This window comes from Neltuma alba, unplaced genomic scaffold, assembly GCF_004799145.2.
Source record: "Neltuma alba isolate B1F8T4 unplaced genomic scaffold, ASM479914v2 tig00012960_pilon, whole genome shotgun sequence".
In the NCBI taxonomy this organism is placed as follows: Eukaryota; Viridiplantae; Streptophyta; class Magnoliopsida; order Fabales; family Fabaceae; genus Neltuma; species Neltuma alba.
The window spans coordinates 1,600-27,095 of NW_021637319.1; the positions used below are offsets into that span (position 1 = coordinate 1,600).

At 37.6% G+C, this 25,496-nt stretch overlaps 1 protein-coding gene and 4 pseudogenes across 1 annotated transcript; 1 reads left to right on the top strand and 4 right to left on the bottom strand.

Moving 5' to 3' along the window:
• Positions 1-1,344: 1,344 nt before the first annotated feature.
• On the bottom strand, positions 1,345-3,839 carry LOC114732999 (serine carboxypeptidase-like; annotated as a pseudogene).
• A 1,938-nt stretch (positions 3,840-5,777) lies between these two features.
• Positions 5,778-8,715, bottom strand: LOC114732994 (serine carboxypeptidase-like; annotated as a pseudogene).
• Positions 8,716-10,381: 1,666 nt separating this feature from the next.
• Positions 10,382-12,716, bottom strand: LOC114732993 (serine carboxypeptidase-like). Its single transcript, XM_028920413.1, has 9 exons — positions 12,385-12,716; positions 12,118-12,286; positions 11,865-11,984; positions 11,628-11,780; positions 11,405-11,555; positions 11,134-11,225; positions 10,794-11,055; positions 10,587-10,720; positions 10,382-10,489 (listed from the first exon to the last, which is right to left on the bottom strand). The coding sequence occupies exons 1-9, from the start codon at positions 12,714-12,716 to the stop codon at positions 10,382-10,384; spliced, it is 1,521 nt and encodes a 506-aa protein (XP_028776246.1).
• Positions 12,717-16,350: 3,634 nt separating this feature from the next.
• Positions 16,351-19,982, top strand: LOC114732995 (xyloglucan endotransglucosylase/hydrolase protein 31-like; annotated as a pseudogene).
• Positions 19,983-22,151: 2,169 nt separating this feature from the next.
• On the bottom strand, positions 22,152-24,634 carry LOC114732998 (probable glucuronoxylan glucuronosyltransferase IRX7; annotated as a pseudogene).
• Between the last annotated feature and the right edge of the window lie 862 nt (positions 24,635-25,496).

The window sequence follows — 25,496 nt, forward strand, 5'->3', positions numbered from 1 at the left end:
CATGGAAACTGAGAGCGCCAGCCAAAAAAAAAAATTGTACCTTAGCAATTGCTCGATGCAATCCTTGTTGGCGGGGAGATTCTCAGGCAAATTTTCTTCAATATTGGGAAGTTGAGGCTGGGGCTGCGAATTCGTAATATCAGACAGCTTCTTCCGCATTAAACTTCCTATTGATCTCTTCGCCATGCCCTCCCCTTTCATACTCCCCAGTTCATGTAAAGTGGGAGAGTTCGGAGAAACCCAAGAAACGAACGGCACTGAGAAACAATAGAAAGAGGATTTTGTGGTGTTTTGAAGGGAGGAAGTAAGGGTATTGAAACCTACTCACGGCAAGAAATTGATGTTTCGGATGAAAGGCGTCAAAGACAATGAACGATTTTACTTTATGAGGATAAAGGATGGGAATCGATCAGAATAAAGACCCTAATGAAATCCTTTATGCTCCTATATCTGCTTTTCTTTTGTTGCCTTGGTGTTTTGATTGTGAGAAGAACAGAATGGAAGAAAGAAAAGAAGCGATAGGGAAAGCAACGGCTGAATTAACTGGAACTGGCGCTTGGTTGTCCAACGGCTTTCCGAAGCAAACTGCCCTGCTTTGTTATCCGCACCTAATTTTCAAAGTGATCCGAACCTCTTCCCAAAACACGTTTTCAGACCATTCAAAAATCAGCTTATAAAAATTGGGGTTTATCACCACCCCCTCCCCCAAAAAAAAAAAAAAACAAACAACCAACTTATTTATTTTAATTTAATCGCTTAATGTTTAATTTGTATGTTTTACTTAAGGATTAATTTAAAATGGTTTGTATTATTTTTAATACTTTAATAATTTTTAATTTTTTAATTTTTAAGTTCCAAGTCACCACAAGTCCTATTCAACACACTACCCCTTGAGTTGCCCGCTGGATATCAAATAAAATGTTGGGTCATAATTTTATGGCTGGCGAAAAAAAAACAAACAAGAAGAAGAAGAAGCCTTTTTTGTTTGGATAGCTTTTTGGGCTTAAATAGCTTACTAAGGTCCTCTTCTCCAGCATACCTACCCATTTTGAGGCCATCGCTCTTCAGCCCATTTTGTTCGGCCTCACCGTGGTTCCCCAACATCTGGGTTTCATTTTAGCTGCTTGACTGCGCCACAACACCACCCCTCCCAACCCAAAAAAAAAAACCCACACACACAAACGGAGAAATTCCCCCCCGATTTATCAATGAGAAATAATAAATTCACATTGGCATGCAGTAATTAAAATATTTATTCCCTTTGCACTAATTTTTATACACATATATATGTAATGTGCAAAACTGATTTTAGCTAGGCGTTGTTCCTCCAGTTTCTTTGATGGTTCATTTTCCTTGCATCCACCTCGTCAGCATCTCCAGTGCAGGCTTGGGTTGATCCATAGGAACCAAGTGCCCAGCCTCATGAATCTGTCAGTCCATTCACAAACCTCAGGCTAGGAACGAACGCATCGCAATTGTATTATGCACAAAAACTACACATAATATATAACACAAAACCTTAAGGAAACTCAGAGGTTCATGGCTTTGCAATATTCCTGCCTCTTTACCATCGACCACGAAGGACACATTTGGAGATGCCAAAAATGCCTTCTGACCTGACCACTCCATCGCATCAACCCATCTCGCATTTCCTGCATAATGCCACACACAGGATGGAATATAATATGAGGTTGCCTGGAAACAAAGAGTCATTTTTAATTACCATTATTTTGTTAATATATAGGAAAAGCACTTAGGATTTCAACGGCTTACCAAGCCAGTTGCAAATAAGATCCTTTTCTCCGGCATACACTAGCATTCTAATACCATCTTCAAGAAGAGCTGGAATACCCACTTCTAGGTTTCTCATCCAATCATTCCTCATAGCAGCGTATACAACATCACTACACGAAACATATTTCGAGTCTCCAACACCTAAAGCTTCCCTCACTTCTTTCTTGTTTAGGAATGTCTCCATGCTTGAAAAATCATAGCACGAAGGCCCCTTGTCGCATTTCTTTCTTATGTCATAGTACTGCACTGCAAAATTAAGCACCATCCTATCTTGTATTATTACAAGATTTATATATAGTAACCTCAAATTAAATACACATGAATCACTCTGCATTCTCAAGCAGTCTCTTACATTAACATTCCCAGCAGCGACCAATATTTGTTCGAATATGTCTTGATTACATTCATAGAAAGCAGTCTCGCAAGCATCTCCACCTTTTTTGCCTATCAAATTTTAACAAAAAGTTAGATGTATCCCATAATAAATAAATAATTTATTTCTTTTTTTGTTAACTGAGAAGTTTAAATGAGTTGGATCATTTGTTGTGATAAAAACTGAAATTTAACTTGTTTTGGCTTTAGCTTATATTTTTGTCTTTTGTAGAGCTAAAGAGATCTTTAGAATTATTATAATTTTTAAAATACCTCGTTTAAAAACAGGATTGAAAAGTTCAAGAATGATTAGAGAAAGAAGATAAGATTAAACTGGTGAGGGCAAGTATAAATACTACCGCATTCCTGTATTGAGTGCAAACATGGAGGGAGCATCGTGTTGATACGGTTATAATCGTCACGATTAATCAAACCGTTCTCTAATGAAAAGTCCGTGTAAGCTGCGTATTGAATTTCAGGATTGGTATGCCCATTCCCAATAGCAAATCCCTGCATGTTCAACCAATTAATTAATCAATGCTATAATATATATACCAGCAACATGAAACAAGATGATTAATAGATATAGTTAGTGCATGTGAGACCTTAAGGTTATATGAATTCCTTCTTTTTGCCTTGTTTGCTTGATGAATCCGAGAAGCAATGGCCGGAATATAATGTCCCGCGTACGATTCTCCGGTAATATAGAAGTCATTCTCAACAAACTGAGAGTGCTCCTTGAAAAATGCCTGACATACATATGACTATTCTAAAACTTAGTCTACTACCAATCAGCTAATATATACAGACACAGATTGGCTTGGATCGACGCTGTTTATTAATATATATACCTGTAAGAAGTCAAACAAGTCATTGCTAACGGTTTCTTCGTTATGGGGAATGTCACTCTCATTAGAAGCATGGCTAAAACCTGTCCCGATTGGTTGGTCCACATATATAATATTTGATACCTACAAATTAAAATGATGAGGGAACATGTCTTGGCTGATCACTCAGCAAAACAAGAATCTGCATTTTACGCACGTCGTACCTTGTCCCAGCCATAGTCATTCCATTCAAGAGACAAGTCCTTTGTAATATGAAAAGGACCGTTCTCATAAAACAAAGCCAGTTCACTGCCACAGCCTGGGCCCCCAGTTAACCATATCACAACAGGGTCCTTCTTACTGTTACGGGATTCGAAGAATAAGTAGAACATCCTGCAAGTTAACGACACGGTCCATCAAGGCCTTTGAAATTAATTTCTGACTTCATCATAATTAATCTAACAGGTACAAACCAGGTAATGAGAGTATATTACAATAAGGATTATTTACCTTTCACCATGGGCATGTGGAAGTCCATAATAGCCAGCATGGTGACCAAGTCTTCAACAGAAGGGCCCCCAGCAGCATCAAGGTAGGGGAATCTGAACTTCTTCTCAACGATCTTGCCCGGAGGGACTGAGAGAGAGTCATGGATACAGAGCATTTGTAATGTTTCGGGGAAAGGTTGAGCTCTCTGATCAGCTTCTCTGCTTCATGTTGAAGGTACTGGGACCTTGAAGACAAGGGAAGGTCATTGCTGGCCACGGAGGAGAAGGATGAGAGGAAGACGAACAAGAGAAAAGATAGAGAGATTCGGGGGAGGCCTGATGATACTGATGCCGCCATTGCTGTCTAGTCCCATTGTGTCGATGCTAATTTATAGTATTCCTCCTGCAGGTCCCAATTAATGCTGCTAACTGAATTCGTAAATTCAGAAGCATAAATTAAAAACCATAATTGCTATTCATCACTAGTCTTTCTTACTACCTCTTATCCTAATTATAAGATTTTATTTATAATGTACAGATGAGATTTTATAATTAGCACAAGAGATAGTATTATTTAAGTCACTTCAATAAAGAAGTTTTTTGTTTATTTAGTCATTTAATTTGTAGGGTATTTAATGATAGTTTTCTAATTTTACCTTTACTTTTTTTTTTGGGAATGAGATTAAAACAAGACATGTGGAAATAATTTGTAACTATAAAAAAAATTAATAAGGATAAAATTATTAATTTAATGTATTTTTTGATATGTGAAAAAGTTACAAATAACTTATAATACCTCCTCTAGTCAGAGAGAGAAGTTTTTTTTTTGTCTTGTTTATAAGTCACTTCATTAAATTTTCAGCATGAATATACTATTTTGTCCTTCATTTATTATAGTGTAGATAATTATCTCTTTTGAAATGTGCATATATTAAATATGAATAAAGTTAAAAATTTGTTATATTTTAATAGAGAGTTAATGCATTTTAAGATTTTTCTTAGTTTGTATGAAATATGCTTGAATTGCCTTATATTAGGATAAGAGGAGTAATTCAAAGGGGCAAGTGATAATCATATTTTAAACTGACTTGCCTTTTGCTTTCAATTATCTTGTCTTTTTGTCAAATTAGTAAGATTTGACTTTGATGCATTAACTTCTTTGTAACAAGAGAATCTGAAATTCATGCATGTATATTTATAAAGAAAATCCGAAATTTAATGTCTTTGACTACTGTAATACTCTCTCTATTCTTTTTTTTTAAAGGACATGTTTAACAATTTTACATTGACTTAAAAAATCTGTTAAAATTAACTACTCTCATTAAATGCACGTGTCCATATTTTCAGTCATTTTTCAAAATTACTCCTCTTCTCGGTAAAATTTATTAAATTCGTGTACTCTTCTCTTGTCTGTCTAGGTTACTTAAGAAAAATGAGTGATTAATATTTTTAGAAGTATGTAAAGTCTTGTACAAAGAAAAAGAAGTTAACAATGCTTAAAAAAACAAAATGAAGATCACTGTTAAAAATATTTTCAAAGCAATGTCTTTTCTTTTCTTTTTTTTTTGGTGGGAGAAAACGACCTCTTCGCCCATATTGGGCAAGTAGCATTAAAATCTCCTACAGGCAACAATTAAAATGGGTAAATCACAGTATTATTTTAATGTTTTGAGCCGGGAAAAAAAAACGTTAACGTACCCGATTAAATTTCATTGGGCTTACTTAATAATTGGGTTTGGCCCAATAATACCTTGGGCCGATCATCCTTTTGCCTCTGGCTGCCTCATATTTTGGAATGTGCCTCTTGGGCCTTTTTTTTTTTTTAAAATAGAGCCACTCAATCTTTAATTCAAACTTTCTCACTCCTCAAATTATACTTTTTTTTTTAATTGTGTGTGTACACTTTAGAGGAGAATTTGGAAAAGAAATACACCACGTCAAGTAGTTTGATAACGATTTTATGAATGTGTGACTTCATTCTAATTCTAAACTTCGTCGTCCAATATGTTTTATATCGTATCAATACACAAGGCATTCAAATTTTTATTATAATGTACAAAGTGTTTTAACTTTCAATGCACACCATAACAATTCACGCGGGCTTAAATCAAGATTTGAGAGAGATGAAATGGCGTGTGAACGTGGCCTGAGTGGTAATGAAAGTGGTTGGAAAACACTGTGAGTCTTCTTATTCCCACCGCAAATAATGAACGTGGGCTTTTAACATTAATTTGCTCCAACTTTCCATTCATGTCTTCTGTACAGAAATGAGTTTAACTATGCATTTATTCCTCTTTCATGTGATGGTTAATTTTCCTTGCATCCACCTCGTCAACATCTCTAATGCAACCTTGGGTTGATCCATAGGGACCATGTGCCCAGCCTCATGGATCTGCATTAGTTCATTCACAAACCTCATCAGAACATGTTCGTTCACAAACATGCATCAGATTAAACTAAGAGTGATTGCAATATATGAATTTCATATATAACCCAAACCTTAAGAAGACTCAGAGGTCCATGGCTCTGCAACCTGCCTGCCTCTTTACCATCAACCACGAAGGACACATTTGGGGAAGCCAAAAATGCTTCCTGACCTGACCACTCCATCGCATCAACCCACCTTGCGTTTCCTGCAGAGTGCCAAATCAAACACGGGACAGAATACAATTAATTAAGGTTGCCTTAAATCATGACAGACTTCTTTAAGGTTTTTTACTTGCTGATAAGGACAGCACGTAGGCTTTCAAAGGCTTAATTAATTACCAAGCCAATTGCAAATAAGATCCTTGTCTCCGGCATAGACAAGCATTCTAATACCATCTTCAAGAAGAGCAGGAATGCCCGGTTCCAGGTTTCTCATCCAGTCATACCTCAAGGCAGCATAAACTGCCACACTGCATGAAACAAATTTCAAGTCTCCAACACCTAAAGCATCCTTCACTTCTTTCTCGTTTAGGAATTGCTCCATGCTTGAAAAATCATAGCACATAGGCCCCTCATCACATCTCTTTCTTATGTCATAGAACTGCAGTACAATTAAGCATGCGTATATAATTAATAGGATTTATCGTAAACTCAAAATTACACACACACACACACATCCCTCCCATTCTCAAGAAGTCTCTTACATTAATATTGCCAGCTATTGCTAGGATTTCGCCATATATGTTTTCATTGCAATTATAGTAAGCGGATTCGCAAACATCTCCACCTTTTTTACCTATCAATTAAATAAAAAGTTAGAGATGTCTCAATAAATGAGTAGGTAAATTATTCTTTCTTCTTTGAAGAGTTTAAATGAGTTGGGCATGGTTTATTATAATTTATTGTGATAAAAGATGAGTAAACTTCAAGTTGTTTTGACTTGAAAATAGGCTTTAATTTATATAGCCTGGGTTGTATATATTATGCATGATAACTGTGAATATAATTGAAAGTAGAGACAGAATTCAAAGATGTTTTGACTTTTTGAGTTTTGGAAATAAAGTACTCCCTCCGTTCCTTATTATAAGAGACATTTGATGCTTATGGCATGTTCCTATATATAAGAGACACTTAAAAGTTGTCTCTACTTTTTTTGTTGATTTTCTATTTTATCCATATTTATTGTTTCCAACTCACATTCTCTCTCCTTCCCATTTCTCTTTCTTTTAAAAATTTACCATTGTTATCTCTTATGCTCTCTCTCCTTATTAATGAGGGCATTTTTGAAAAAAAAATTATACTTTTTACACATTAATTGTTCTTAACTAATTTTAACTGTTTTTTTTATCAACGTAATTCGGTTATTCGTCTCTTATAATAAGGAACGGAGGGAGTAGAAGAGAGAATTAAATGGAAGATCGAGGGCAAGTGATAGTACCGCAATCTTGTATTAATTGCAAACATGGGGCGAGCATCTTGGTGATACGGTTATAATCGTCACCGTTAATTATATTATTCTCCAACGCAAAGTCCGTATAAGCTGCAAATTGCATTTCGGGATTGGTATCCCCATTCCCAATGGCAAAACCCTGCATGTTCCACCAATTAATTATTTTTGTTTTTTGCCATCTTCAAGCAATTAATTAATCAATGCTAATACTATGTATATTCCAATAACATGAAACAAGTAGATTAATAAATAGCCAGTGCCTAGCGTATGAGACCTGGAGGTTTATATGAATTCCTTCTTTTGCTTTGTTTGCTTGATGAATCCGAGAAGCAACGGCCGGAATATAATGCCCCGCGTACGATTCTCCAGTAACATAGAAGTCATTCTGAACAAATTGAGGGTGCTCCATAAAAAATGCCTGCAGCCATGATTATTCTACAGCTTGGTCTGTTTCAGTTCATTAATTGATAAACACACAGAGGTTAATTAGCTTGAATTTGATGTCGTTAATTACCTGCAAGAAGTCAAGCAAGTCATTGCTAATCCCTTCTTCGTCATGGCGAATGTCATTTTCATCCGAAGCATGGCTAAAACCTGTCCCGATTGGTTGGTCTACGAACAGAATGTTGGATACCTACAGATTAAAATGATGAATGAACACGTCTCAACTGATCACTCAGCAAACAAGAAGCTAAGAAAAAATATATTACTCTACGTTGCGTGCATACCTTGTCCCAGCCATAGTCATTCCACACAAGAGACAAGTCTTGTGTGATATGGAAAGGACCATTCTCATAAAACAAAGCCAGTTCGCTGCCGCAACCTGGTCCTCCAGTTAGCCATACCACAACAGGGTCCTTCTTACTGTTCCGGGATTCGAAGAATAAGTAGAACATCCTTCAAATGACACGATCAAGATCATAAGATTAATCATGCATGGCTTCCGAATTTATTTTTAGTTACTTGATCATAGTCATATATCAAACAAACCGATTAAAAAGAAGAGTATATTAAAAGGATTACTTTTCACCATGAGAATGTGGAAGTCCATAATAGCCAGCATGGTGACCGAAGTCTCGAACAGAAGGCCCAGCAGCAGCATCAATGTTGGGGAATCTAAACTTCTTCTCAACGATCTTGCCCGCCGGGACTAAGAGAGAGTCATGGGATACAGAGTGTTTATTATAATGTTTGGGGAAAGGTTAAGCTCTCTGATAAGCTTTTCTGCTTCTTGTTGAAGGTACTGGGATCCTGAAGGCAAGGGAAGGTCATTGTTGGAGGCAGATGAGACAGGTGAAAGGAAGACGAACAAGAGAAAAGATAGAGAGATTTGAAGGAGGCCTGATGATGATGCCATTGCTCTAGCTTCTGAATGTCAAGTCCCATGGCGTTGCTGCTAACAATTTATAGTAATGCTCCAGCAGGTGCCAATTAATGTGAGTATGAAGCTGTTAACTGAATCCATAAATTCAGAAGTATAGATCAACAATGACCATTATTACAGGCAATTAATTTTTATAACAAATTTTTTAACTGAATATTGTCGACATTTATTGTCATTTTTTCTATGCTTTCAATTACTTTGTCTTTTAGTTAAACAGTTGACATTTTGACTCTGATGGATTAACTTCATTAGAACAAGTCTCATATTTATATATAATAAACGTTGATACCAATTCATGCACTATATATAAAGAGAATCTCAAAATTACGGTTTATTTAACTAATATATTTAATTGTAACTTGTTTCTTTTCTGTAAACAAAATCGCTGTTAGAAGAAATTTCACTGCAAATGTCTACAAGCATCTTGGCTGCTTCTTTTCTTATAATGGGCAACTAGTTGTTGACAAATATGCTTCATGGTTTCCCAGCTAGCATTATGTTAATGTGGAGTATCTCTCTTGCATTTCAGCTGCCGCTTCCCATTTCCTTGCTTCGGGTATTCTAAAATGCAACTCCTCCACTTCGCATCTTAGATGCTCCAGTGAATAAACTAATATTTTTTTTTGGGAGTCTGAATGCTTTCCACTAAGCCTCAATTGAAATATACTAATCTTTAAATTGTGATTTGATTATGTTGAGGAAAAAGTTATTAAATTATTTTTTAAAGACTTCTCTATAATTTTATAAGAAATTTATACTTCTTTAATATCATCAGATCACAGTCAAATTATTAATACCCCTTAGCTGGGACTCAATTTAGAGGATCCAAATCATTTTTTTTTACGACGAATTTCACACTAATATATTTATTATTCTGAACCAAAAATTTTAAACTGGCCTGACAATTGTTTTTTTTGGGGCACAAACGGGCTTGATTAAATTTCATTGGGGTTTGCTTATAATTGGTTATTAGGTTGGACCAGTAAGATTTTGGTCCAAGTAGGCCGGCACCCTTTTGCCTCTTATATTTTTGGCATGCACGCCCTTTTGTTTTAATTGGAGATGTCTCCCCCAAGTATTTTTTTTAAAATAATAATTACATACAATGAGAATCTGTAGAAGAAACTTGATTCTCATTTGAAATTTCACTCATTATACAATACTATCTTTTACGTCGTACAAATACAATACATCGAAATTGTCAATTTCAAGCTATATACAAAGCGCTTTAAATTTTAATGCGCATCAAAATATATGGATGGCTTCAGGCCAGACAGGATTAAGTCTTACGTGAGAACATGTTGGCAAATATTCGATTCATCTCATTCACATCACAAATAATTGATACATACAGAATAGTCTCGTATCGGTGTATTTTTTCACAAACTCTTTTTCTTTTTTGTTCTTTTAGCTATTTGGCTATCGACTCAATATGTATCATCGTGCTCTACCCACATGTTTATTTTAATAATTTATTACTGAAAAATATGAATATAAATTAGGGGGAAAATTTAGCCACGTAGATTCTGTAGAAAAAGAAGCACATATATTGAAAGAGTGACTTAATAAAAAGGAAATTAACCAAAAAGCTTCAGTGATAACTAATCATTAAACGCAGATGTAAATCGTTTCGGGAATCTTAGATTGGTTTTGATGTGGAGGATAATTTGGCTTGCATCCAGCGGGTGAGCATCTCCAGCGCAGCTTTGGGTTGATCCATAGGGACCATATGCCCAGCCTCAGTCACCTTTATAAAACTCAACTAAATTACCACTTGCTCCATTCGTAACCCCAATATAATCATCAAATTAACAAATTAAACAAACAACTCAACAGGAACGAACCTTGAGGAAAGTGAGGGGTTCGTGGGTTTTTAGTGTTCCTGCCTGTTTGCCATCAACCAGGAACGTCACGTTAGGAGACGCCCCGAACTGTTTCTGACCCGACCACTTCATCGCGTGAACCCATCTCCAATTCCCTACATGCAAGTTCATTAGTTAATTAAAAAGCAGATTCACATGCATGATGATTAATTGAAGATGATGAAGTACCAAGCCAATTGCAGATGAGATCCTGTTCGCCAGCATACACAAGCACCTTAATACCATCCTCCAGAAGAGCAGGGATCCCCACTGCCAGATTCCTCATCCAGTCCTGCGCCATCGAATCATACACTTCACTGCTGCATGACACAAACTCCAACTCTTCATTCACACCAAGCGCTTCCTTCACTTCCCTCTCGTTTAACAATCTCTCTACGCCTGAGAAGTCGTAGCACAGTTCTCCTTCACATTCCTTCCTTATGTCATAATACTGCAGTTTTCCCGCATCCACTGTTATATTTCTCATAAATTAACAGCTTAGACAGCATAGTATAGTGTAGTTTCTTACATTAATATTGTTGCCTGTCACACTTAATATCTGCCCGAATATTGCTTGGCAATCCGTGTAAGAAGACAAGCAAGCATCTCCACCTTCCCTCCCTGAAAATTCAGTGACAAACTAAATTGACCCCTCCTGTCTCCCCGATAACCAATCTTCTCTCTTGTAAAATTACACAATTATGAATTCTCTTTCGTGGTAGAGAGAATGATTTGCCCAAATTAATAAGTGAGGTGAGGTGAGAGTGTAAAGGTAAAGACAGGGGAGGGGCAACAAGTACCACAAGCTTGTATTGACTGCGAGCATGAAGGGATTAACTGATTGATCCTGTCGTAATCATCTTTTTGGATCAAGCCATTCTCCAATGCGAAGTCCGTATATGCTGGGTACTGAATTGCAGGATTGGTCAGTCCATTCCCAATAGCGATTCCCTGTTCATCATATTAAACTAAGTTTATTGATGAAATCATAAATGAAAGAATTACGTCACAAGTGTATTGTACAGTGTGAGACCTTAAGTTTATATGAATTCCTTCGTTTGCCTTGTTTGCTTTCTGCACCCGGGAAGCAAGAACCGGAATATAGTGTCCCGCGTATGATTCTCCAGCAATATAAAAGTCGTTCTTCCTAAATTGAGGGTGCTCCTTAAAGAATGCCTGTCATATATATTTACGTATGATTCGAAAAGTTCTCTACTTTTTTCTTTTTTTGAGTTGGTCTGGGAGAGTCACGATATATACCTGCAAAAAGTCAAACAAGGCATTGCTAACACCCTCTTCATCATGGGGAATGTCACTTTGGTCAGAAGAGTAGCTGAACCCTGTCCCAACGGGTTGGTCTACAAATATAATATTTGATACCTGCACAATTATTCAACGCATGTACTGATAAGGGGTGAAAGCTAAACATCATATCTATCATATGAAACAGATGATTCAACAGAACAGCTATATATATATATATATATATATATATATATATATGTACACACACCTTGTCCCAACCATAGTCATTCCACGAAAGAGTTAAGTTTTGCGTAATATGAAAAGGACCATTCTCATAAAACAAAGCCAGCTGACTGCTGCAACCCGGTCCTCCAGTCAACCATATCACAACTGGGTCGTTCCTGCTGTTCCGAGATTCAAAGAATAAGTAGAACATCCTGCAAGTGTCACAAGCCTTTAATTAATATGATGACTCTTATCAGGGCAGAGAAGAGAACAAAAGCCAAATTTTAAAGCACATGAAAAGAATGTTTACCTTGCAGCTTTGGAATTAGGAAGCGAATAATAGCCAGCATGGTGACCGAAGTCTTGAACAGAAGGCCCAGGAGCAACAAGTTTAGGGAATATAAGCTTCGTCTCAACGACCCTATCCCCTTGGGGAACAAACAGCGTGTCAGCCGATACGATGTTGGTGGAATGTTTTGGGCAGAGGTTAAGGTTTCTAATAAGCTTCTGTGCTTGTCGTTGAGGAATAGATAAGGGAAGCTTATTGGTGGAAGGACATGTCGCAGATGAGATTGGTGAAATAGCGAAGACCAGAAACAGAAATGACAGATGGATTTGGGGGAAGCTTGATGCAACTTCCATGGTTTCGCCTTGTGAAAGCTACGTTATTGGCTGTCAATTTATAGTGCTCCCAACGCCTTTTCCCTATTTATTTTAAGATAATGACTTTTACGTGTTCACTTGTGATGATTTACCTTTCGACTCATTTCATGGCATTGTGTGAGAAATCGTCGATATTTATTACATAAATGAGACTAAACCGTTAATGCTAATGAATCTTCCGTTTTTATGTTTTTAACTTTTTGAGTTCAAGTACAAATGCTGTTAATCTGTAAGCGTGTGATTTTCAGTTTTAATTTCAATTAAATGAATTGAAACACTGGTGCAGTGAATCTTCTGGATTCCATATTAGAATATTTGGTTCGTTGTATTCGAATTCAAATTCATTGATATAGAAGGAGACATTCATAGGGCATGTTGGGAATGTACACGCAAGTTTTGATTGAAATGAAAATGAACCGAGTTTTACCTACCCCTGCAGTTCGCCAATATATATATATATATATATATATATATATTATATTCCACGACTATATTTGGAAATTGTAACATTCTTCCATTCATAATATAAAACTTAGTTAACTAATTTGATTAAATTAAAAAAGTTAAGTGAGTTAATTAATTACAAAAAATATAATATGTTTTTCCTAAAACACCATAATCATTTTTTTAATATCCTCTCTCCCTTTCTTACTTGATTATGATTAAGAAAATATTAATAAAAATAATTTAAAAAATTGATAAATATAAAAAATAAATTTTATATTTAAAATTAAGATCAACTCAATAATTAAATATTAACGGAACAGTGATTCTTAATGCATTCACTTCATATTGCAGAGTCGATTGTGGGCTTGTATAATAGTTGAGCCATGTTGTTGAAAATACGGATCACATATTGGGCTTTTAAGTTGGACCGGCTTCCTGTATCATAAAAAATGCATAGCATGCCAAAAAAAAAACTCTTAATGGCCAGAAGAAAAATCTATCTATGTATCCATGTGTTTATGCATGTTCATAAATGTTCATACACTGCACTATTTATAATTTATAAATTATAAACAATACACATTTGCTTTATAATTTATTGTTCATAAGCTGTATAAACAATGCGCTCAGCATTGAGCTCAGTGCAGTTTTTTTTAAATTCTATTGTAGTTGTTTTTATTTCCTAATTTTCATTATTTCTTTCCTTTTTCTTTCCCGCACTCTGAATTTTTTTTTTTCACTTGGACTTTTATTCACATTTTGCCCCAGAATGGCTTCTTTAGTTCAATTCTTCCTCATCGTCATCTCTTGCTGGATCCCAAGATCCACCAAGACTAGAATTGTTTTCTAATTCTAGGCCCCAGCCTCATCAGTCATAATAACTAATTCGATCAGTCCCCGTTCGCTGTCTCTTTTCTTGTAAACCACAAGGCAGAGGCTGATGCATTTTAAACAAAATCTATGATCCGGTCAGGCCCTTGTCTCCCTTCAACATCTCTTTCCCTTGATCGACTCTTCCAAATTATAAGAACGATCAGAACATTAATACAGTATATTCCACAAATCATCATTTTAACTCTAAAGTGGAGGCAAAGAATACCTCCTCTGCAGCCACAACCCTGTGATCAGGTTGCTTCACGCTTTCTTTCCTAACACATTCGACGAGCTATGAACACTTTATCTGCTTCTTTTCTTCTTCTGTGTCTTCAGATGGTGTCCACTAAAACTGTAAGTCACAAGAGCAAAATTTGCACCATGATTTGTTAATGATTTTAGTTTCTTACGAGCTTTTTGACCTTTTGAAGTACAGTAATTCTAGAAGTCGAAAGGAAAAATGCGTAACCTCATAATATAGGGCAAAGGATAATGTGTGTGGGATCAAATCCTGTCTTGTACATTATCGCTAAAGATTACATCTTCATGTAGTGGTTGGCCCATATGCACAGAATGTGGTCTCCACAATGTGTCTGCAACATTGAGTTGTGTCGGACCATTCCACATAATAATAACACCAATAAAAACACATGCAGACACACATCTTTTATTTATGAATTCAGGGTTATGTATTTGCTATGCTATGCAGGCTCCTTATTCTTCATTCTTGTCATGCTTTCTCTGAAGCCCCCCAACTGAATATCGGATAATTATTCCACAACTTGAAAATGCAGCATTTATGATTCAGTTGTCTCGTTCTTGCCCATATGCATTCATAATAAACAAAACAAGAAAATTTTAATAGAAAAGATCATTACCTTTGTCTTCTCTTACACGTCATAAAGCCTCAGCCTAATTTAGACGGCCAGAAAAGATGATGATTATGACGACCAGCAAGATTGCTAGGTTTGATAAAGCTAAGAGCTTGGTGGGAGAAATGTGATTAGCTTAATACTAACCTAGCTGTTCTTAGGGTGCAGAGGATTGGTCTATTTGTACAAAACCATAGGGAAAAAGGCGCTCAACATATCACAAGGTTTCTTATCATGTAAATCGAACTTAACTTTATCATCCTCCAATTTTCTGTTACCATTCTTGCATCCTCTGTTCTTGTTCAATTTTAACTCTGATTCCTATGTGCTTTTCTTTCATATTTGTTTCTTAATTTCATTGATATTAATTATTATTAGCTACTAGAGCAAAATTTCAAATATTTGTCTTTGTTAATTGATCGTATTTGTCTGGATACTCTACCCTCATCATGGGGCCCAAAATTAGATGCCCACACTGCTTAATGATCTCAAAAGGATAAACTAAATTGTCGTTAATATAATAAGTTGAGTTGCTTCAAATTGATTTTCGGAGTCACAAAATATTCAAAGGAGCAAATTAAGTTGGGTTAGGTTTAGGTGGTTTTAAGTTCTTATCTAACTACTCAATTTGCCTCGATCATTAATTGCCCTGGGAATGTTGAAGCCCATTAATACTCATTCTAACCCTCAACTATGGCACATGATCGAATATAGAACCTCCCAAACTAACTTTAGAGCCAGCATTCAATCACTAACCCCATTGGGAAAAGAAAAGGCCCAGCAATATAATATTAATCCTAAGTGTCAGTTGGGTCAAGTTGCTGGAGAGTGAACCTCCCAAACTAACAATGCAGAAGAAGGATTTGAACAAAATCGTGAGGAAGTAACGTAAGAATATTATTGCATTCAATGAGAGCTTATCCTTTATCATCACAACTCCCAAAGAAAATATGGAGATGCTTCAGCTCCCCACTTTTTTCTATTAAATACAAACCTTAGTCAAGTGTCCTATGATAATTAGGAAGATTGGGCTAGGCACTCTGAACCATAAGTATCTAAATTTATCCCTTGCCCTTTCCTTGACATGGTCAGAAGTTTCAAGTAACCATTTTCCTCTTCAAGTTTGTATGCATATTCACTTGAAAGGAAGTTCTATCTCAAGTGGAATGATGGAGGGGGAAAAAAGCCCACACCTCATATTGAACCATTCGCTTTATTATTTATCACAGATGTGATAAACTTTTGTCCTCATGTATGGCTCTCCTTTCTACTTCGTTATCACCTTATTGCTACTCTGGGGCCACAAAATCCTTTTATATATATATATATATATATATCTAATTTAGTAACCTTCATCTTTCGACACCAACTATTCTCTAACCCTCTTCCGCACTCGCATTTTGATCACTCTCTTCTTTCCTATGGCTTCTATGTTTTCCGTTCTTGTATTTTCTCTCATGGTTGCTTCAAGCATTGCTTAGCATCCATCTTCACCTGTCTACTTCCCGAGTTCCAAAATAAGTCCTATGAGCTTTGATTAAGGCTTTAGAAACCTATGGGGAGCTCAGCATCATAAAGTAGAACATGGCTTGTTAACAATCTAGCTTGACTCCTCTTTAGGTGAGCACATTTTTCTTACATGACCTCCCAAATTCACTTTTTTCTTGCACACACTTTGACATCACTTAACGTTGGGAGTGGATTCAAGTCGTTGCACTCATATCAATTAGAATACTTTGGTGTTGCAATTAAGCTTCAACCTAGTTACACTGCAGGAGTCATCATATCATTATATGTGAGAATTATGATCCCGTGGCTATACTTAAAATTTGAGAAGAGATTTTTTTTCTAAGCAGTTCTTCACCCTATTGTTCTGTCATTTGGGATTTTTAGCTTTCAAACAATCAAGACCACCGAGGAGACCATGATGAAATTGACATTGAGTTCTTGGGTACTATGCCAGATAAGCCATATGTCTTGCAGACAAATGTATACATTAGAGGTAGAGGAGATAGAAATCTTATAGGCAGAGAGATAAAGTTCCATCTTTGGTTCGACTCGACATATGATTTTCACAACTATGCTGTTTTATGGAAAGCCAGTGAAATAATGTAAGTATTTCCATGCACTAACACACTCCTAGCTTCATGAATTTAAACACATCAAATTATATCACATTAATGTTTATGTTAACTATGGCTTGGTTCAATGCATGTTGAACTACTTTGTGGTCTTAGTTTGCTCACTCCTGGACATGAAAAGTGTGGTCCCCTGGGTCTTTCAGAAATCTGATTGACTTTGTAAGACATTTTGTACTAAAATGGGTGACTAGTGAGATAAATAATTCATATCAAATTTATGGAAAGATTACTAGGGAGCTTTTTCTTTCCTAATGTGGTCTGGAAGATGGCTACTACGTGCTCACTACGAGTTTGTTCCAAAATATATGCAGATTCCTGGTGGATGATGTGCCGATAAGGAGGTACCCTAGGAAGAGCAAGGCAACATATCCTACAAGACCAATGTATGTGTACAGATCCATATAGGATGCGTTATCTTGGGCTGCAGAGGATGGAAGATACAAAGCATATTATAGGCACCAACTGTAAAAACCCTCTACCTCAAGACATTTTAACTCATCATAAAACCTCTACTATGGTAGAAAAGGAGAGCTGTTAAACGAGCTACTATAGTAGAAGGAAATTTTCATATTTTAGAAATTGACTTTCAAGTTCGGGTCAACCCGTAAGACGTTGCATGCAACTAAAATAATCCATTCACAACTACTGGGCCTCCGAGCCTCCGGCCCGGGTAACACATACATCAAAATCAGCCCATCTAAATAGTTTTCAACCATATAATCCAGAGTTCATCAAACACTAGCAATGGCCTCCGGCTAACCAAAATAAGGAGATACAATCTCTCCAGTTTACATCAAGGCCGGGTAATCAATTATATATAATAAAAAAAGCAGTCCTAAATTTGGCAATATATACTAGTCATACATATACAAATGCTAGAGGCCTAAAGCTAACCAAGCTCAAGCCTCTGCGTCTCTTCCTGATGGCCCACGCCCGGAACCTTCACCTGAAAACATTGTAAACCACGGGGTGAGACAAAGTCCCAGTAACCAACCTTTCTAATACTAGGTACTACTAAATAGGTGCTCGTGAGGTGTCAAGTGGGGCAGTTCACAAATACCAAGATAACAAGATAGCCACAAAAAGTTATGCCAGTGCAATGATACAATCCCACTAACCAAATCCCTCACTTTGGGGGATTTTCAAGAGCCGAAGCCGGCCTATCCCTCACTATGGAGGACATAAGGAGCCATAAAAGGCCTATCCCTCACTCTGGGGGACGTAGGGAGCCAAAAGGCCTATCCCTCACTATGGGGGACGTACTAAGCCAACCATCATGCATTAATGGAGGCCTTACCACGTGGTAGTAACTATCAAACTCTCACCAAATCCCAAATCATGCATCATGCTCAAATCATAATCAAAGAGTAATAATCATTTCACAATTAACCTCATTCAGTGGCATATCTTTCACAATTCCAAAAATTCATTCATCACTAGTCGAAGTCCCACAAGACAATTTTCCTTTTTATACACAACATACAGTTTGAACATAATTACTACTTAGAGCACAAAACATAAATCTACTCACAATACCACAGAAGCAAGTACTAAGGATTGGAAAGTGGTTACCTCTCGCCTGAGCAAGGAATAACAAACCAACGATGTGGCCCCGTGCACCACCAAGACTCACAACTGGTCTACACAAGCACACAAACACACAACCATCATATATTAGCTTTCAAACTAATAATGTGGCCAAAACAACACTTGGGGACACAAAATTCCTATCTCCCATCAAAACTCTACCCAACTCAAAGGGTATAGCTATCAAGGCAACACTCCAAGGTCATACCAATCCATTAACACCTTAATTCCTTTCCAAACATCAATTAAGATTCACAACCTCAAGGACCCACTATGGAATTCTACACCCAAACATCCCATTTGAGCAATTAAGGTTCCCACAACAATTCTAAACCGATTAAACATCCAATTTAACCCTCCTTAACATAACCCAATTCACAAAACTCAAAATCAATCTCTACATTATCATTCTCAATCCCAAATCATCCAATTCCATAAACCCTAGCTCCAAAAATTCAAGATTCTTTAAATCCAAGGAAACTACACCGATTAAATACTTAAACTAACCCAATGCAATCAATTAAACTCAAAACAATCGGTCAAAAACCTCAGTTCCATCACAACCTAAAAAATCCTAAGGTTTCACCATAATTCCTTATAAATTCCAATCAAGAAGATAGATTAGAGGTTAAAATCACTTACTTGAGGTAATGGATCCTTAGAAATGTCCCCTCCAAGCCAAAAGTTTGAAACCCTAGCAGAGCTCCTCTCTCCTCCTTCAGATTTTCTTATTTTCGCACGCTGAACCCTCCCGCGACTATATAGAATCGCGACCTTTCGCCGCGGCGAACTAATCCCGAGAGGGATTACTCGCCTGAAAACCCGACTTCGCCGCGGCGAAAGCTTCCCGAGAGGAAACTCTCGCTCGCCCAGAAGAACTTCGCCGCGGCGAAACCTTCCCGAAAGGGAAGCCTCGCTCACCTGAACAACTTCACCGCGGCCAAACCTTCCCGAGAAGACACTCCCCTCTGAAACTCCCGGTGCGTTCACCTATTCCTCCAACAAACCTCAAATCCAACCCAAACACCAAGATCAAGATTAAATCACTAATCTATCCTCAAAATCAACCCAAAAGAGGCTATTAAAACCCGATAAAACTCAGGATGTTACACCAACCCTTCATTGGTCAGTACAAAATGTTCAAACTTGAGGGTTGCATCGCTGAAGCCCCAACGTCATGCCGACCACCCTCTGTCTTGCCCTCTGGCCATGCCAGTCTTAGCCCTCAGCAGCTTAAGGCCATGCAGTGGGTCCATAACAACTACTTGGTTTATAACTATTGCCATGACTCCAAGAGAGACCACACCCTCACTCCTGCGTGCTAGGCTTTGGATTCATGTCTCTCTTTTACCAGTTAATTTGTCTTTTAAGCCAAAAGCCCAGACGTTCAAGGATGTAAGATTCAAGAATCAAGCAAAGTGTAGATGTATCTATTGAAAAAACAAGTAGGCCTCCTCCTTATTTTCTAGAGTTATCTTGTGGGGGGTGGTTTTTAAGATGTCCGACTCGATCCCTAGAGTGCAATTGTGAGAGCAGTTAAGTATCCAAGCCACCCCACAAAGTTGTGATGTATTTGTATGTGTTGTGTAATGTTGAGTTGGAATAATGCTTTTGGTAGTATTCCCATTGAAATGAACTTATTTAAATGTGTTAGGTTGTCCGGTTGGATAGAAGGAATTTTTGTTGGTAACTTAAGATGGTCTACCAAAATAGTTATTGCTCAATCAGTAATATCATAAAAATAGTTAAATATTGCTCGTTAGTAAATGGACCACGACTTCATTGTATGTAATGTAATTACGAGCTTAACAATAACATACACACTCATACTAGACAACTTAGTCTTCTCAAAAGCAAAACTAAGAAAGAATTTAATTTATTGCCTTACTGCCTAACAAGTATATGAATAATGTTGAATAAAAATAAAGAAAAAACTCATTCATATTATATAGGAAAATGATAAAAGATTAGATTAATTTATTAAACCTGAAAGTGATGAAAGATTAGAGAGTTCATGAGAGAAATGTGAAAAACAAGAGTTTGAAAATGAAATAAGCAGAACAAAACACATAAGTTATTTGTTTATATAGGGGAGACCACTAATGATATTCCTGAGATTCATGTTCTGTGTGGTTAATTTTACATTTGATTTGAGAGTATAGTGAGAAGGGAGCATTAGCTTCGGTCCTGGTAGGGCAGGGTCAAACAAACATTGGGCCAAGAATAAAAGAAGTGAGAATGCTGGACCGCTCGGCCCATGAGGGTTAAACCCATCACTCTTCTGCCTCATAGTTTAGTTTAGTTAGGCTCAGCAGTCCAATCACAAACCAAAAAATGCCTCCAAATTATTACAGTTGCGTGCCTTAGTCGTTTTTGGCATTCATATTTGCGCCATCACTCTTTGAAATACAACTTTTGGAATTTGTTTACAAAAATGAATTACTTGAGAATTTTCATTTTAATTAATATTTTAAAATTTTAAAATTAACTTAAACCTAACATAAACTTGTAATTAAGAATGAGGGAGTGCTGGTCAAAAAAAAAAAAATTAAGAATGAGGGAGGCGTATTATCCTGTTGGAGGCTTTCGTAGGCATAATTCTGCCCACCACCTTTCTCTTATTCTCTTGGCTTCTGACACACGTTCCCCTCCCATTTTCACTCCTGGCACCCTGACACCATCCCCCTTCCCTCATCATTCATTCTCCCATCTTTCCAAATACAACTGGAATATTAACTATTTTTAAATATAAAATCTATTTTGTAATATAATTACACTATAAAATAGGTCTTATACTCTTTCAGTCCTTAATATAAAACCTAATTGTTGAGTTAGTTTTAGTTCTAAATATAAGACTTATTTCTCATATTTATTAATTTTCTCTAAATTACCCCTATAGATACTTCTTCAATAATAATCAATAGAAGAGAAAGAATGGTACTCCTCCTCCAGTCCTAATTATAAGACCCAATTGACTTATTTGAGGAGATTAAGGAAGTAAGTTAGTTGATTATTTATAATAAATAAGTGTTGTTATTCCTAAAAATCCTTGCTAATTAAGTATATTGGCTAAAACTATCATTATTAGAAGGATTATCTTTGAAAAAAATGTATAAATATAAGAGATAAAATGGATTGGGTCTTATAATTAGGACCAAATAAAAAGTCAAATTGGGTCTTATAATAAGGACCGGAGGAGTATTAAGAAAGATGATTATGGTATTTTAAGAAAAACGTGTCACATTTCTTATAATTAACTAACTTACCTAACCTCTTTAATCTAATCAAATTAGTTAAATGGGTCTTATATTAAAGATTGGAGGAATATTTAGAACCGGAGGGATATATAAATAACTTACTTCAATAATTTATTTAATCCAACAATTATAATAGCATCTCAGAGTTTGACTTTATTACTATTATTATTAGTAATATAGTGAAGAAAAAAAGAAGAAGAGAATGCTGTGGTCCTTTGGTATTTACAGAGAAATGGATTTGCGAGAGGAAACATCGAAATGTTTGGACTCATATTGAGGATTCTAAAAGTAGTCCAGTTGGGCGAACCGTTATCCAATGACTGCCGGCCACGTCATGAGAAGCCCATCCCCGTCGCCATGAACATGGCCCGAAGGTATGAAAAACCAACCCGGCGTAGGTTATAGTAATCTACTACTGTGGGTCCCACCGCCAGCTAACTACCATATTCCATACCCTCCCTCCATCCCATTCAAATCCCACCTGTCTTCCATTATTCTATTCATTGGATATTTTAATTCCTTATTGCTTCATCAACCACTATTCAGCCGTGGGCTTAAACTGCAGAGACGGCTCGCATATCCAGGCTGGCACCGCCCTCTTACTCTAATATTTCCGAATTCCCCCGTCCCCTCATGATTCGCGCGTTCGTTCCATCATTTTCATTTGTCTTCCTAATTCCGACCCCTCACGTGTCAGCACCCCCCCTGGTTTTTAACTCTCCTGTAACTCTTGTGCAGCTTCTGACTCAATGCCTCCAGCACTTGCCACGTGGCGTCTCCTTCTTCCACCTCATCGTTTAAAAGTAAGGCCTTCCTCCTCCCTGCCTCCCACAGATTCCTCTGTATGCTGCTCAGGTTCGTCGCCGCCACCTCCTCCAGGATCCTTCCCAACTTCCCCACATCCTTCGCCGCCACCCTCACCGATATCTCCCATCCCCCCCTTTCACCGCCCTCGGGAACGGCAAACCGGATGCCGTCCGCTATTATCACCGGCACGCACCCCAGCGCCACCGATTCCACCAGCCTCGACTCCACGGCGCCCATCCCAGCGGCACAGACAGAAAACCGAACGAGCGATTTCCAGCTGATAACCCTCGAACCTTTGCCTCTGCAGGTAAAACCTCCGATCACCGTTAATTTCCGCCATATCTCCGTCCGCACTTTCTTCACAAAGCAACAACAGAGTATGACGTGATGTTAAAGTCAACGAATAACGATGCGAGGGTGATAGGTAAATCGACGATAAAATGAACCCGAGATAATCCGACAACGACAAACAAATAGCTGCCTTAGACGGATTAAAAACTTGTCAAAAACTTGAGGAGATGGAATTAATTTATTACTTGCTGTAATATCGTCCGCTGACATTCTAGGATGGAGCTCCATTTTGCCCCTGAAGAAACACCCAAATGTCTCGCCGCCGGTTCCCCGGTTCTTTCTCCAACGTATTCCTCAGACTCTGGGCGCGACACGTACGGGGGAATCACTACATTATCAACGTCCTGACATGGGTGCTTGTACTCAACACCAAAGGTCTGCAAAATGATCGACCACTTCAAGAACTCTGGTACCCCGTCTGCAATTGCGACGTCCTCCTTCATAACCAAAAACAAACAAAGAACAAAACAAACAAAATTTTAACGCCTGAAACGTTGATAACAAGTTTTTGCGCCATTCATTCACTATGCTTAACGCACCAAGGTGTGGAAACAAGGCCGAAGTCGTGGGAAGCGACAAAAGACGTGGTCCGATCCTTGGGTCCTGTTCCAGAAGGGGTATTGAGAGGAGATGAGTTGGATGGCGGAGGAGATGAGGGAGCGCGCGTGCCCAATCGCCGGGAACCCATTAACGGTGCTGAAGTTGCATGACACGTAGACGGGAACGAAGAAGAAGTCAGCTTCGTAGGGGTCAATGTCCGAACCTCGCTCGTCAACAACGCTCTGTGAATGGCTACCTCGGACGCAAACAAATGATTGCTGCACCTCTTGTTTGAGAGCCAGTCGGAGTTGTATCTCGGAGGCAAATCGTACACGAATATCTTCAAATCTTTTAGAACCGCTGCAAACATAGAAGGATACAAAACAGAGCGGATAAACTATCAAAACAAGTGTGAGAAGTAACGAAAAATCATGGTTTCAAATCAAGGGATCGATAAAGTACCTGACGGGTTTAGAGCTGTGATGTTGATGGATTCGATAAGAGGGCTAGACAGAAGGGTGGATTGAGATTTGTGGGTAGAGTCAGAGTCGGTGGGGGGATTATTATTGGTGATGAAACAGGAAGAGAAGAAATAGAGAGATAAGGAGAGCCAGAGAAACCATTTGTAATATCTGAAGAAGCAGCTTTTTTCTGGAGGAGGTCTGGTATGTTTATGGAGGAGCTTCATCTTAAGATAGAAACCCCTGTTCTTGGGGGAGTCTTTGGTGCTCCGCCATTTCATTTAAAAATGGAAGAATAAAAGCACCAGGAAGATGGTGATGAGAGGCTGAGCCTGAGAGGTGGAGGAGGAGCGGTTGGGTAGAGATTTTCGGTTTCTGGTGTGGGAAGAAGTAAGAACCAAGAAACAGTGACAGGGAAGGATCTGAGTCTGTTCAAACTTGAATTTTTGGCCCTAGAGAAGAATACCATAGGCGTGGAGAACAGAATTGCTATTACAAGTCGTTTATTTTCTTACAGTGGTGCAAATATACTGAGAATAATCAATACGTACGTTCAAACCAAAATCCATCCTAGCATTATGCAGTTAATTTTTTTTTCCCTTCCCTTTCTGATTAGCCGCAAGATATCATAGACCGCGTTAGAACTTGCTGCTTTGTCTTTTGCCCCTACAACAAGCTACTCCGAATAATTAGTACCCGCCAACGAACATTCTTATTACAATTTTTTTTTTAACGGCATCAGGTTGGTTAGGTTCAAACTCTTCCCCAATGGCAACGTTGAAATTTAAACCGACGTCTCAAAAAAAATAATATCTTTTTCAAGCAAAAGTAGTAAAGAGGAGGCGAGGGAGAGCCGTAGAGAGAAAGATTCAGAGATAACACAATCATAGATGACTTCACTTGTGGGTGTGAAGTTTTATGGAGTATTTAGAGATGTGAAGAACGTGAATAAGGAAAAATAGTTGCTTGCTTGATTGAATATATGGCTTGACGTGGAATTAAAGAATTTAAATGGGAATGAAATTATGGAGGATGAAAGATAAAGTGGCATAAAAACAAGGTGTTAATCAAAGTAACATCATGGCCGACATCTATCTACGTCCGTGTGAAGATTCAGGAGTCTAGTGGAACAAATGCATGGATGACAGCTAGCCTCTGAGCTCGGATTATCTGGTTTCATTTGAAAATCGCCCATCTTATTCCTTTTTTATTATTATTATTCGATCCCGCATGTAGCTCCATTAATTCCATTGCCAACACAAACAAACACAGACAGACAGATGTTCATGATGGTGGCTCTTTTTAAATCTAATAAACTTTTTTTATGGTTTCTAAAATATGTGAAATAACAGTCTGCACTTCTCTAAAAACAAACTTTTGGAATGTCCCATTTTGTGCTCCGAAATTGGACTTGAATATATTC